Source organism: Adiantum capillus-veneris, chromosome 26 (genome assembly GCF_014529385.1).
Source record: "Adiantum capillus-veneris isolate H3 chromosome 26, ASM1452938v2, whole genome shotgun sequence".
NCBI lineage: Eukaryota > Viridiplantae > Streptophyta > Polypodiopsida > Polypodiales > Pteridaceae > Adiantum > Adiantum capillus-veneris.
This window is the reverse complement of record NC_140956.1, coordinates 130,962,953-130,978,532: the sequence shown is the minus strand read 5'-3', so window position 1 is coordinate 130,978,532 and position 15,580 is coordinate 130,962,953. Positions and strand designations below refer to the sequence as shown.

Below are 15,580 nucleotides of genomic sequence, written 5' to 3'. Positions count from 1 at the left end.
GGGCGCGCGCGATAGATGGGGGGGGAGGGGGCAGCGCGACAGAGAGGGAGCGGGGTGCGGGAGCAGCAGGGAGGAAGCGCGAGGGGCAGGGGCGGGCAGGGAGCGTGAGGAGAGAGCAGTAGGGGGTGCGGGAGCAGCAGGGGGGAAGCGCGAGGGGCAGGGGAGAGAGAGATTGTGGATGTGGGAGAATACACATTCTTTTGTTAAACCTAAAACTCTCTAAAAAGTCTCCTTCACATGCCTTTTCTCCATTATGTCAATATGAAATTTCTCCCCTATACAGAGGAATCGAAGTTAAGAGGTCAAGTAGCAATCACTTTCAAACTAAATTTAGTTTTATGATGTACTCAAGTTTAAGTTTTTAAACTAATAAAAGCATCAAATTGAGTGAGATGAATCTTAGAACAATTAGAACAAATACATTATAAAACAAATTGAGCAGTTGAGCAGTTGAACAGGAAAGGCTTCCTTTCATACCCAATCAAGGGGAGATTCCCAACGTAAACTGTTTGTAGCATGCAGTCCAGTGCTACAAAAATGGTTAGGGAGGGTGCTCCAATGCCATGTTGTACACATGAAGGATCCACATATGGGAGAAATACTTCCAATCACATATTTGTTCTCTCAATGTCACCTAAAGAATCCTTAGAAAAGGGAAGATATTCCCTTCCTATGTCTGCTTGTGTCTCTTATTCATGAAGTCAGCAAAGGAGGGTATTGAGGGAAGACGAGCATCGCTCGTTGAAGAAGAAACCTCCTTAGTCTCCTTATCAATCGATCGTTTGTGATCTACCTTTGTGATGGTTAATACATTGGCTTTTGAAGAGATGCTTTGAGCACTCACAGATAGACCCTTAACTGCCTCAGATGCGAACTTTTCTTTTTGCCCACGGATTTGCAATGCTTTTTCTTGAGATTGCAGCTGAGGATCCAGAGGCATGGATGAGCCTGTGGTATTATTAATTTCCTGTTTAGATGTTGGAAATGCTTCTTGAGGGATGTGTGCTCTGAGATCCTGTCGAGAGCAAGACGATAGCCACCGTAGGGTGCTTGCGACTTGAGAGTTGTAGAAGGATCTGCCAGACTTCCCATACTTCTTGAAGCAGTCTGTTTCTAGTTTCTCCACCATCATCTTTACATTGTTGAAGCTGTTCCCAAAGTACACAAACACAAAGGTAGTCCAAATCAAATGTTTTTGACATTTCTTAGACATGCATTTAACCACTGAAATAAGCAATCCAAGCTCTGAGAGTAGGACCTGCTTGTTTGATTGCGCTCAAGTGCTTGTTCCAACGACTTCGTGAGCTTTTGCATGGCCACCTCTCGTATAGCCTGGGTAACCAACTTTTTCTCGTTGTCCTTGCTTGTCTGTTTTAGTCGACGTGCATTTAAAAACAGAGTCAAGGTTACTTTTACAAAACATAAGGCAGCTACTAAAAGCTTGTCTAAGCTTGTCCACTTGGAAGTTTTGGGTAATTCAGCGGAATTAAGAGTTGGTAAATATGATCACCTCAGATTTGGTTCCCTGTCTCTTATCATATTCCCTCTCAGCTTCCAAGAGACAATCAAGCTTTGACTCGAGTTGCTTGTTCATTTGTCTCTGCTTTCTAACAACCGCACCTGCCATCTCTGTTGCTTCATCTGAATGAAAACGGATAAGAAACGGCTGAATTACATTCATAGGGATTCTATTAACCATTTTCACAGACGAGACTACTCTTTCTGCTATGAGTGAAAGTGCGCAAACTACATCACCAATAGTGCTGGCTAAAGCTCCATGTGAACCTGAGAAAGGCAATGGACTTCGATCCGCTGAATGATAGAAAATCAGGATTCTGGAGCAGCAAGAGTAGCACCAGATTGTTGCTCCATTTTGTCTTGTTTATTACTGGTAGTCTGATTTTGGTTTACCCAGATCTCTATGTCTATAAAGGGAGGAAGGGGCCTCTTTCCAGGCTTCTTACCAAAGGCCCATATATGGGGGTCATTCTTGCAAAACATAGCTGCCAACCTGAAGAAATATTGCCTAAAAACTTTGAACCTTCACTACCCCTTGTTTCTCACAAGGTGAAAGAGGCACTTTAAACTGATTTATGGCATCGTTGGACCCTTGCTCTATTATGTCAAAGGAGAGAGAGAGAGAGGTTTATGTTGAATTAAGAGTAACTGCTTACCATCAGAACTGGATATGTCTTCCTCAGCTTCATCTTCATCAGAAAAATTCCAGAACTCGCTCTCAAAGCCTCTAGCCCCTCCATCATTGCTGAAATGACAATCTGCCATGGGTAATAAAATTTTGCAAAACTATGGTTCTGTTTCAGCCTCGGTAATGAATGCCAAAATAAAAGCACATGACCAGGGGGTACCTGAAACACGTAAAAAATAGACAGACCTGCTTATGTACACATGATATTTGCCAGGGCCCCCAGTGCTTTTAATTTCGGAGAGCTGCTGCAGATTATCAGAAACTTGCGACGGATGACAACAGAAGTCACAAGTCTTTGCACAAAGTGCAGTAGTTACCTTTGCATAAAATTAGGAGGTCTTAAAAGGGAGCAAACCCAAGATCAAAGTGTGTGCAGGAAAATGCTCACAGAAATAGTAACCTGTTCTCCAAAGCGACTAAGAAGTTTTTGCCTTCGGCAACCTGCTGAATCACAGTATGCAGCTATCTGAAAAGCAAAAGACTGCCGTGAGGCCCTCTATGGAGAGAAGTACTTCACATAAAGATGCAGAAAAACAGTCACTGCCAAATTACAAGAAACCCAAGGGATGCTGTGACGTGAACACAAATATTAAATACACTGACACAATCACCTTGACCATACAGTTTAATCTCGACGGCAATAATAAGTAAAAGTATGAATTCAAGCATATTCACAGCTACACTGAAAATATACATAGGAAACGTCGTACAATTGCTTGTTGACAGATGACCTTGTGCTTCATGTACATAAAAGTACAGCCTCAGCTGTCTCAATATGTCGGCTGCCCCTACCAATCAAATATGGCAAGGGGTTTTCCTGTATGCTGGTAATTGCGGGCCTGACCAAGCACTCACCTATTGATCTTGTTTGCTAAGCATAGCTTATTCACGGTCTTCACCCTTTGACATTTGAACTTTTGTATTACCTTTGGAAGATCACCGTAAGCCTGAATCCTGGTAGGGATCTCCATTTGTAGGACTTGCTCAAAGCATCATAGGGTTGTTGTCGCTCATGATGTCATTGTAGATCCTTTCTTCAAGAGCATGCATAACTTCATGCATGCATTTTAGTATAATTTGTTTTGATCTACCTCCTTGTGTCTTGTGTCTCATTGTGAGTCGTGGACTACCTGATGGGTTCCCTTGCATAACTTCACAGTTTCTGAGCGGCCAATTGGTATGACAGTGGATTATGCATACTTATGCTTACTGTAGCATGTGGGGTCAAACATTTTTAGTGCATTTGATTAATTTACAAGTGGGAAACCTTCAAAGAAGGAAAACCCACAACAAGAAGTCTATACATCAGGGTGAACACCAATGTGTTCAAGTATGAAAAGGTTCTAGAAACAAACATAAGAAAGCTGATAAAGGTCAGGGGATATATCCCCAGCAGCGAGGGCAAGGCGCAAGGATTGCCAAAGAGACATCTTAAAGTAGGGGAAAGGGTCCAGATCAATGTAGTCAAACATGCGGGAGTTGCGTTGGCGCCAAATACTCCAGAAGGCCCAATATCTGACCCATACGACGGAGACGCATGAGTGTAGAAACCCAAGCAATAAAGACTGGAGTACAGAGACAATCCCATAGCAAGTGCTGAACAAATTCTTCGGAAGCAGAGCAACGAACGCAACGTGAGGGGCTGATCCGACGCTTTTGCAGAAAAGAACCAACCGGCAGCACACCCATCAAGCAACGCCACAAAAATAGACGTTCCTTAAGAGGCAAATGGCTCTTCCAAATGGCAGTAAGGGGTTTCTGCCACCACCGGGTGGAACGCTGTAGTGACCATAGGGCATTGCAGTGGTCCGCAAGCCACGGATCGGGCAACAAAATGTTGTAAACCTGGCAAGCAAAAACTGTAGCGAAGTTGAATTGATGCAGACGCCAATCCATGATACGGCCTCCATCAGCCAGAGGTGGAATGGGGAGTAGGTCAGCCAGCATGAGGTGCAATTGCCGCCAGAGAGGTCGATAATGCATGCCTAAACCAAAAGTGCGTGCCATCTCGTCAAAACGAAGCACATTCCCTTCTGAATTCACGACATCAGCAACCATACGCAGCCCACGACGAGAAAGAAAGTAAGCCTGGCGTGGGAAGCTGTCCACCAAAGTCAACGGGAAAGCCCTGCTCCAATGAATGCTTTCCAACCTCAAAGAGTTACCTTCATGGTCGGTGCGACCAACCCAGGTCAAATGCAAGGTGACCTTTTTCCAATCCGATAGATGAGAGGACAGCCAGGAATATGTCCATCAAGTTTCCCAAACACAAACTCCCAAAGAGATGAATGCCAACGGCCAAATGCGGAGGTAACCACATGCTCACATAAGAAAGCAACCATCACTGCCCACGGTTGTTGCTGCTCAACAAGCGTGGGCAAAAGCGATGCTTTCCGAGCAAGAGCAAGTCTGCGCAAATCCAAGATGTTAAGGCCACCAAAGCGCTTTGGACAGCAAACCTTGCCCATGGACATCAAGCGCAAACCACGTTTGTTAGCCTTTGTATGCCATAAATGCGATGATATAGCCGACTGAAGAGAGGTAAGTCGGTGTTGCGGCCAAGGCAACAAGGGCAAATAGAACTGAACATATGCCATCATGATGCTCTGTACAATGCGGAGCCTGACATGTAGTGGCCAAGTAGACAATTTCCAATATTGGAGTTTGATATTGAGACGATGCATAACCCAATCAATCTGCTGCGTGCCAGTAACCTGCCATCCAATAGGATATCCCAAATGTCGAGTAATTTCATGCGGAGGCACAATCTTTCCAGACCACAAAAGCTGATGCCAAGCTTGTGCATGAAGAGGCAAAAGATTAGACTTGTAGAAGTTAACTTTAAGACCAGCCGCAAGACCAAATAAGTCCAGCGTATACATAATTTTGCGCATGTCCTCTAGAGTATTCTTGGGTGTGAACAAGGAGTCATCCGCATAGGCCTGCCCAATAAAATTCTGGCCTGAAGGCAAATTTAATCCATGAAGGCGGCCTTGGGAGATCAAGTGATCCAAGTGTAAAAGCAGAGGGTGGGTAGCAATGGCAAATAACAAGGTAAAGACAATGTTTGTGTTTGACCCCCACACCATGTAGGGGTCAAACACAAACATTGTCTTTACCTTGTCACAAATGGGTGATGTGGTAGCAAACCCCGGACACACTTTGACACATGGTAGCAGTACGGACCCCCGTAGTGCTGACGTGGCCAACTGTACAGACTTCCAGATTTTGCGGTGCAAAACGCGCTGACAGGCTACGTGGCAGCGTACGGATCTCCGCAAATTACGGAGGCTACTTTTTGTGCTAGCTGAAAATAAATAAGTGGCCTAGGCCTCACTTCTCAGGGCATTTGGACAAAGAGACTGAGAGTGAGCACCTACCCACTCTCTGGTACTTTGAACACAGATTAATACAAAAAGAAATACCGAAAGGGACGCCCGGGCCAATATCTCTAGGCACGGAACTACGCTGGGCCGTGTCGACTCAATTGTGAAATTGTGACTGTTTTGAAGTGAATCTCTACTGTGTCGCGGAAGAATCTTGACTTGGGGTGTCCAAGTTTGTTATAGTGGTATCAGAGCGCGGCCGATTTCTCGTCTATTGGGAAATCCGATCCTTTTCTCGCGACACTTATGGATTCCAACAGAAATCAGTCGACTTCTTTTGCATCTGCGGGAGGAGATCGTGGAGAAGATTCTCATGAACAATCAAAGGAAGAGTATGGCCCACCTCGGCCTACTCAAGCTGATATTGAAGAGATGGAACGTCGACAATTGGTTGACGACGCAACAAAGATGATGATTAACATTGCGAAGGATCCAAAACTTGCAGCAATCCTTTGAACAAGTGCACCCCCAGTGGTAGAAGGCCACAGAGCCACCCATCAAACCGGCACTCAAGAAACCTGCTTCTCCGAGGATGTTTACAGAGCAAGAATTCGAAGAGGTGGTTCAAACACAGATCAACCGGCTTTTGGACGCAAACAATAAAGCCAAAAAGCACGACAAAAAGCAGAGAAAGGAACTGACTTCCTGGGTTATTTGGGTCGTCAATCTACTTTTGCATCGGCAAGAAAGCAGAAAAAGCGTGTACGATTTGAAGGACTACCCAGTTCTTCTTCTTCTTCTAGCTCTTCTGACTCGAGCGAAGAAGACAGAAAAGGGAAAAAGCAAAGCTTCGGAAAGGGCAAGAAAAAGGCAAAGAAGCCTAAATTTCGCCCAATTTCTGACAATTCTACAGAGGACTCATTCTTAGATAGTTTGGTGTAGTGGAGATAATGTATCGTGCCCTCTATAGTGGGGTGCTCCTTAGTGCAATGTGCGTGATATCTCACTCCACAGAATGAAAACACAAAAGACATAGGACAACAGTGTAAGGTGCAACGGATGTGAATGTTGAACTTTGCTCAAGATGAGTGCTCCGAACTGTGCTCAAGGATTTCTTTTACTTACGGAAGGGAGAGCCTTCCGTTCCTTTAGTGAGAGAGTGCAAATGATCACAAACAAAGTGGGTAAACATTGTGAATGAAAGTAGTGACACTGAAAGATAGAGAGAGAAGAATACGACACCAGAATGTAGTCAAACCCTCCTCCGAAGGCCCCACTCTCTGTGGCGAGAGCGGTCTAGGATTGATTGCATAGATCTCTACAATGCAATGGACTTGCCGACGATGTCGATGACGATGAGGAGACGGGCTGAAATCTGAAAACGCTAATGGCTGGAATCTGCAAATCTTTATATGCTGAATTCTGACTCTATGTCGGTGACAACAATGCGATGACGACGCGCTGAAAATGCAGATGCTGAAATCTGCGTTTTCCGGGCTGAATCTGCAAACTCTGGCTGATCTGATCGTGCGGCGAGGATCTACTGCAGGAAGGTGAGGTCTGTGAGGTTTGGGACTTCCGGTGCAGAGACTAGACGCTGAAAACTGAAAACGCTGATGCAGAGAAGGTTTTCACGCCGGAAATCTGCAAAAACGCTAGGCTGAAAATCTGGTCCAAAAACGCTATGCTTCTGCTGGGTCTTGCTGTCGCCAGGTTGATCTGCAAATGCAAAACGCTGGCTGATCTGCAATGCTGAAAACGCTTGGCTTGTTCTTGGCTGAAAACGCTCTGTTGACTGCCGTGGGGGGTCTTGCCGAGAAGGTGCACTGTTGAACACCAGGTCCTTGCTGCCTCTTCTGTCAGAAAGTGCTAGCGCTTGGTTTTCTTATATATTGGTTTCGCTAAATTTCCCTACCCAGTTTCCCAACAAAGTCACTTATTAATAATAAGTGAAAAATGGCTAAAATAGGGAAAATAGGTCTGTGCACTGTAAAAATGCTCCTGATGGGTTTTGATGGTAAATGATCATGCTGTGTGCAACCAGAGGATATGCATCTACTCTAAGTGTCTGGATATGCACGGTCTGCGAACACACTCACACAAGTGCCAGAACACTCCCTAAACTAGGCTAACTGAACCCTTGTCGTGAAGTAACTTGTCCACGTACACATAGGGTTAGATGTGCACGTGACATCCCCTCCTTTTAAAGTGAGGTACTGGTACTGAACTGTATGGCGTCAAGGGAGATCGCCAACAGCGTTTGGAATCCTAGAAAGGACTCTTCGCCGGCCCACTCTGATGCGTGGGTCATGCGATACTTGAACTTCATAAAGGTCTGCAACGCTTGCTTCGTTGGGCCGCGCCGAAAGCGACACAAAGTCATCTGTGGCTCCTTCAATGCTTCAACTTCGTCTATAGTCATGCATCTACCTTCTTCAAGAATCACTGAGGATGAAAATTCCTGAGACCACTTCCAACACAAAAACATGAACATACCCATTCCTTGTAAAGTGACTGGAAAAATTCTAGTCTTTCGAACAAACTGTGCATGCAATGCAGATGAACAAAGTGACGGAGTGCCAAACCGTTCATCAAACACACACAAACAATGGGGTCGAATCTTGACTTTCTAATCTAAATCAATCAACTGTGGCAAATCACACTAGAAATGCCGATGCTTAATGCTCAATCCTTCTTGTGCTCTTTCAGATACTCTGTCATGCCAAGGAAGAGACATGGAATGTGAATTCCTTGAATGCAAATATTTCATCTTTTCATGAGTAATCCGCATACATCCGTGCTCATTCATGAGTGGATCGTGTTCATCGTACAATATGGCATGCCTGTGAAAAGGGATCACATAAGGACGGTGACTAAAATACAAGAAAGCATCACGAATGAAACACTCGAACAATTCGTGCTGACTAATCATTCGACCCGGATCGGCAAGATGCTGAGGTTTGAAGTTGGGGAATAACTATGGTAAAGGGTGGCCAGATGATTTTGGGCGGTTTTGATTGCCTCGGTTCGAGGGCCTAGCAAAGTTGAGGAGTGTCGGGCAAGCAATTGAAGTGGAAGGAAAAAAATAAATTTTTTTGGAAGGTTCCTATGAAAAGTTTGGAGGCCTTGGGGTCCAAGGCTCCTTGCAGTGACATGTGGCTGGCGGAGAAATCCCAAATGCGCAGACGAACCGGGGAGGGATATGCTTCATATACAGCCACATGGCCTCAGTGTGGGCATCACAAAAAGCTCTTGGAGCTTGTTGGAAGCGTGGCTATGGCGGTCCTGTGCGGTGGTGGTGCAGGGCCGCGAGGCAATGACGCAATGGGCGGCTGTGTTGTGCTTGGTTGTTCGGCGGCGGTGCGCCCCATCGGCCATTAGCGCGGTGGCATGCTAATGTGGCAAGCCAGATGAGCCTCATTCTCGCGCCACATAATTTTGAGGACAAGCGAAGAGGGCAGCGATGACGCCATCATTGCCCACCTAGGGGGTGATACCCGCGTTGGCTTGGGGGTCAAGGCGAGCCGAAAAGAGGCGGTCCTTCACATGCAATGCAAGCCGAAAATAGAGTTCGTTGGACTAAAAATAGAAGGGGCAGCTACCCACGCCCATATAGGGGCCATTTTTTTTCGTTTTGGGGAGTTCTCAGTTTCCTGGTACAAGAGTTGAGCTTGAGAAATTTGCAGCTTCCCCCTTCCTAGGGTGGTCACTAAAGCTTTCTCTATGAGTTGGGCTCAAAAGAATTTGGCTCTGGTTTGATCTCACCTTTTAGGGCTGTGAAGGCATACTCCTGTGTAGCACTCTTGATGTTTGGCCTTTACAAACCTTTTGCATAGTTTCCTATGTACCTTCATGAAACATGACATATGATTCCCCAAGTCACGATGTAGATAGCATTATCTTTACCCTGATATTGTCTATCTCGTGGGTCTCCTATGATATGAGCTTATGTGGTTTCAAGACCCAAGGCATCATAGATTATAGACTCTCGTCTATATAATTTTTGAACTAACTTGAGTTGTTTTGCAAATATGCTGTAATCGCGGACGATTACTTTCTTTCAAGAAGGGGGGATGTCACAAACTGCTCACATGTCAAGCCACTGAAGAGCAGAGCCAACCTGCAGATCCTGGCCGAGGGGCCTAAACCCTAAGAGAAGAAGCAACAAAAGAAGTTTTACCAACTTATAAAGACTTGCCGTGTGGCCCAACTTTTACACCAACTTATGGGATCGATGGGGCCTAAGTGACACAAGACATTAAAATAAAACAGGAACACACACACACACACTATCCGAACATCCGCGAAATGCACTGACTGCTGACGTGGCAGATTGTACGAATTTCTAGAGTTTACGTTGGCTGTTTCTGGGAGGCCAGATGCTTTTAGAACTTGAAGCTTTTCATGCAACTGCTTTTCATGGCCAAGGGCCTTTAAATATGTGCCATGGGCTTAGTCTCTAGCACGTCTCTGCGTGGGAGTGCAGAGGACACAGTACCGGCTTGTACAAAGTTGAAGCATTACATAGAATACCAAAAGGGGTGCCAAGGTTTGGGGCCAGTTCTCTCTTGGGGTGGAACTCCGCCACTCACCGTCTCGAGTGTCGTGTATCTCTTTCAGTTCGGTTGTTATTTGAAGTGCTTAAAATTGTTCGGTCTGTTCTTTTCCATTGGCAAGTGGTGTCCGTCTCTGTTACAGTGGAAGGGGAGGGGTCTGAGGCAGTCTCTTGTTACAAAGGTCCGAAGTGGTTTCCTGTAGGAACCGACTCCTGACGAGGAACAATAGGACGGCCACCAAGACTAGCTGCTTGGCCTTGTCTATGGTGGCCACACTGTCACGGACCTGGTGCCATACCTCCTCAATTTGGCCCTCTGAATTTGAATCTCTGAGGGGTCTCCGAAGCCATGATTGGGGGGACCTCAGAACTCGATGGAGGGCTAGCCCTAGGGGCTTCGCTGTGGAGTTGGCCGAACTCTCCCACGTGGGCACGCCTTTGCAAGATGACCCATCTGTCTGCAAATGAAGCACCCATTCAGGAGGCCCGAATACTGCACACTCTGTCTGATACACCACCCACTCGAGGCAGTAAAACCACCTTCGGTAGTGTATGTGTGTTCAAAACAAGAACCTGTACAAATGGGTAACCCTGCGGCCTTGGCCACAGGTACGCAGGGTCTCCAAGACCGTCCCAATCATGGAACCAATCTTGGAAAGTAAGGAAAGATACTCCCACCTCAAGCTTGGGAATAGGAAGATCTGTCTTTTCCTCAAGCATATCTAAAGTAGGGTCGAAACCATGGTGCCACTATCTCAAGTAAGCTCGAGCCACCCAAATGCCTAGCAGGCTCATCATTATAACTTGGCTGCCATCTCTAGAGCCCCAAACTCTATTTGGTAATAACCTCTCCCAATAATTTGCACATCAATGATCTTGCCCATGTCCATGAGGAGTCGTGCCTGGAGCATATCCCGAACCTCGCCTCTGCTAGGTAGTGTGCCAACAATCTTGCAAATGACTGAGGTGGCTTGAAGTTGTTCCACCTCGGCCATCAAGCTTGCTTGCTCGTCTGGCGAAAGAGCAAGTTGAAGGGTCGGCTTCGTGGTGTCAAACAAGGGGGCTTAAGTAGAGTCCCCCTGGGGTGGAGCAGGGGCCGCCATTCTATGTTTGCTGCTTTAGAGAAAAGGTAAGGACGTCAACGTAGGCCACCGGTTAGCTGAAAACAGCTCACAGATAGCTAGGGACAGAAGCTACAGAGCGGGGAGCGTGAGCGAAGGATGTTTTTTTTTTTGGGGCGGGGGGGGGGGGGGGGGGGGGGGGGGGGGGGGGGGGGAGAGGAGGGCAGCACGAGGAGGTGAGGGGGGCATGCGAGCGAGGGGGAACAGGGGCAGGCAGTGCGAGGGGGTAAAGGGGGCAGCGCGAGCGAGGGGAGCTAGGAGGCGATTGGGGAGGAGTTATGCGAGTTTTTTTTTTTTTTTTTTTTTGGGGGGGGGATTGGCGATGGGGAGGAGGAGAAGCTACATCCAATAGTCGATTGACCATGGCTCTATTTGGGTAGCTACTAAGACTACAGTCAAGACTCCAGAACTTGCAAGGCTGTTCGTTGAGAATGTGTACAACTTATATGGCCTATTGCCTAATATTGTTAGCAATCGAGAGAGAAAATTTGATGACAATTTTTTAAGAGCAGTATTTTGCAAGTTTTGAACTACTCTTAATTTGAGTCCACCCTGATAGATAGACACTAAAGGATGTGCTACGAGCCTATGTTAGTAAGAAACAAACAGATTGGGAAGACTATTTGCCCATTGTGGAATTTTCTTACAACAACGCAAACCATGTTTGATGGGATTTAGTCTATTTATGTTCATGCATGGTTATCAACCTCGGTCTCCTGTTATCGTAAGTTTGGCCAATGAACACATACATTTGGCTAAAGATTTCTTACAAGAACATTTTGATATGCTTCGTATTGCTAAGAGACATGTCAGGCAAGCTCAAGATCGTTACAAAAGTTTGTACATAAGAAACACCGACAAGTGTCCTTCACGGAAGTAGAGTTGGCATTTTTCAAGGTTCCAAAACATTCAAAAAGTCTAAAAACTAGGCCTACACCTAAGCTTTCACCACAATATTGTGATCCTTCGAAGATTCTGAAGAAGGTTGGTGAGTGTGCTTATAAATTAGATTTACAAGCACATTCACGCGTTCATTGTTTTTCATGTTGGCTGTTTACGCAAGCAGCTAGAACAAGAAGACAATGTTGTTGATCCAAATACTTTGGTTGATATAATTGAGCCACTTGCTCAACCTCATGAACTAGAGAAGATTTTGGATTGCCACATTTTACGAACAAGAAATCGTGTTTGCCAACAAGTTTTAGTTAAGTGGAAAGATAGACTAGAAGAAGGTTCCACTAGGAAAACATTGGTGCTCTTCGTAACACGTTTTCCACTTTTGTTTTTGAGGACGAAAACTCTCTTTCAAGGGGGGAGTAATGTAAGGACAAGGGGACCACAGGATTGCTCAAAACCCAGTCTACGGTTCTGATAGAAAACGGTCCTAAATATATGGGCCAAGGCCACCTTTAAGAGGAGTTTCACACAGTTAGTAGGCCTTAGGCATTATAGGACTAGAAGACCCCTGTGTTGTGCCTCACAAATTATTCGCATTCACTCCATCTCTCTATGTGGAACTCCAAAGTAGGATGCAAATCTCTTGCATAGCGACAAAATCTAAGAAAGGAGGAAGAATCCACTCAAAAAGCCAAGGGAAGGTACCAAGATGAGGATCTCTGTGACCAAACCGGCTTTCCTAGGGTATCACTATTCTGACTCTCATACAAGTGTGTGAAACGTTAAAAAGACCATGAAAATGCTGGGCTCCACCATCGTGCTCTCCTATTAGGTATCTCTCTCTCTCTCTCTCTCTCTCTCTCTCTCTCTCTCTCTCTCTCTCTCTCTCTCTCTAGCAGCAACATCCAACAGGTAGACTTGCGCCAGCTGCACTGAGCCCACCTGCACGCTTGATATCGAGAGAGTATGGCTTCTGTCCTTGTTTTTCATTAGCGTCTGCAACAGGCTGCTGCGCACGCAGCTCTCTTCTTTCTTTGCTCGCTGCTCGCTCTGTTCTTCTCTCTCCGATGGACCAACCAGCCAAGGATGGTGATACAGGTAGCTTCATCACCCCACAAAAAATGAAAGCGACATTCAAACGGAGGAACAGAGATAGTGTACTCTCGCCAAGCTCTCTACGGGCAAGGAAAACCGTCAAGAGTCTAGGATGATTTAATGATGGAGAGGGTTCAAGTGATGATTAAATCGGAGCTCAGCTTTATGAGAGATGACATCAGGAAAGAGATGTACACAAACGCAGAGAGTTATAAGAATTCTATGTATGCAGATATGAGGAAAGAATTGGATAAAGCGATGCTTGGTAAGCATGATGAGATGTATCTATCTGTGAAAGGGGAGATGCAGGCTCTAATGCGGGCAGAAGTGAATGTAATTGAATGTATTATGCAAAAAAAGTTGGATGAGGCAATTGCAAGCTTTGAATCTTGGAAAACCAATGTGGAAAAGTACATAAAGGAAAAGGATGCAGTGATTGAAGAGCTTAAAGGGGAACTTGCAGCTTGCAAAATTATTCCCAAAATGGAGGGGAGAAATCAGCCCTTGATGTTAAAGGAGCTCGAAGAAATTAAGGAGCAGGTGAAAACTCTGCACGAAAGCGGCTTCCTCATGGGCGGAGCGCCTTTTTCAAACACAGGAGAAGGTTGACGAAGCAGAAAAATGGATTGAGGCTGCAAAGAAAGGGAAGGCCTGTAACAAACTGCTGACGTGTCAAAGCCTAAAGAATGGAGCCAACTTACAGATGACAGCAGAAACCCTAACCCTAATTTTTGCCAGAAACCCTAACTGTTGAAACCCTAACCCTAAAACCTGCAAACCCTAATTCTAGAAACCCTAAGAAGAACAAGCAACAGAAGAAGAAGTCCTACCAACTTATGGGGATCCCGTCCGATGGGGTCCCAAGTGGCATAAAGCTATTAAAAATAAAGCAGAACACACTCAAAAGACTTTGCACATCAAAATATGATGATGTGGCACCGGTACGGACGTCCTGGAATTCGCGGCGGATTTTTAGGGAAATCCCGAAATTTTAGGAAAGTGATTTTTTGGGGTCAGCTTTTCATATTTGATGCTTTTAGGCTTTGGGCCTTTAAATATGAGCCTCGGGGGCCCTCTCTGGCACTCTTCAGCGCGCAGATTGCAGAGGAGGTGCTCCCCGACTGTTGTACTTTGCGAATCAGCAGTAATATAAAGAAATACCGAAAGGGGCGCCAAGGTTTGGGGCCAATACTCTCTGGGGTGGAATTTCGCCACTCCGTGTCGCGTGTCGTCTCTCTCTCTCTCTCTCTCTCTCTCTCTCTCTCTCTCTCTCTCTCTCTCTCTCTCTCTCTCTCTCTCTCTCTCTCTCTCTCTCTCTCTCTCAGTTCAGTTGTTATTGAACAGTTGTTATTGAAGTGCTAAAAGTTTGTTCAGTCTGTTCTTTTCTATTGGCACGTGGTGCCTGCCTTGTGACAGTGGTATCAGAGCATCAAGCGTGTGCTTTTCTGAAAGCATACCGGTCCTACAAAAGAGCAGACAGAGCTATTGGAATTGAATTATATTTGAGGTATCAGCCACTCCCACCCTTACTTCATCGCACATCGGGCGCGCTCCTGTCTTCACCGCTCATGTCTTACATGGCATAAGCCATGCAAGAGAAGGATCCAGATTTGTTTCAAGTCATTGTTTTTCTCAGAAGCAGTGCCATGCAGATGTTGATGTCTATAGCTACCAAGCAGCATACTCCAAGTACTTGGCAAGCTTTCAAGAAAATTTTTGCCCGAAGTTATATGGTTTCTGACATCTTCCTTCGGAGTGCAACTTCTGGCAGAGTGGGGTATCCTGAAATGCTTGCCATGGAAACCCTAGCAGATCATAACTTGAAATTTCTCGACATCTCTCAGTAGATGTCTCTTCACAAGCAGATGACCTTGGAGATTCAGTGCGATTGCTATCTTGCGACTACCATCGCCGCCAAAGAAACACTGTCTGTCCAAGAGCTGATGGACCATGCTGTGCTCGGCTACGGCCTTACGAAATGAACCTAACCCTAATTTTTGGTGCAGGTTCCAAGATGGAAAGTCCGTCGACTTTTCGAGCTCGACTGATGTCGAGATTGCGTTTTTAAGTTTGAAATCTGTTTGAGAACTTGTTTGGTGATCCTGTTTGAAATTTGTTTGAAATGGATGGTATCTGTTTTGAACCTGTCTTGGTGCCGATTTGAATTGTTTGACTCTCGTTTTAATACTGGTTTCAATGATTGGTGATTTTACTCCCGAGTGGAGTAGTGAGAAATTATGTTTGAGAATGCTTGTTCATACTCATGGCCCGGACCCTTGTGGTTATTTGCGGGGGGAGTATTGAATGATTGAAAAGTGTTGTTGTTACTCATGGCCCGGACCTGGATGGTTATGCGGGAGGAGTATTAAGAAGTCTGAGC

The 15,580-nt window shown here is 45.7% G+C and overlaps 1 protein-coding gene across 2 annotated transcripts in view; it reads right to left on the bottom strand.

The window, feature by feature from the left end:
• Positions 1 to 450: 450 nt before the first annotated feature.
• Positions 451 to 15,580, bottom strand: part of RECQL3 (DEAD/DEAH box RNA helicase family protein) — a 156,182-nt gene continuing 141,052 nt past the window's right edge. For both annotated transcript variants that reach the window (XM_086502269.1, XM_086502268.1), the window contains 6 exons: positions 2,607 to 2,672; positions 2,393 to 2,523; positions 2,175 to 2,263; positions 1,511 to 1,641; positions 1,259 to 1,368; positions 451 to 1,148 (listed from right to left, as the gene is read on the bottom strand). In XM_086502269.1, the coding sequence (XP_086358395.1) occupies positions 671 to 1,148; positions 1,259 to 1,368; positions 1,511 to 1,641; positions 2,175 to 2,263; positions 2,393 to 2,523; positions 2,607 to 2,672 (1,005 nt within the window). In that variant the 3' untranslated portion in view covers positions 451 to 670. The remainder of the gene's footprint in view (positions 1,149 to 1,258; positions 1,369 to 1,510; positions 1,642 to 2,174; positions 2,264 to 2,392; positions 2,524 to 2,606; positions 2,673 to 15,580) is intronic.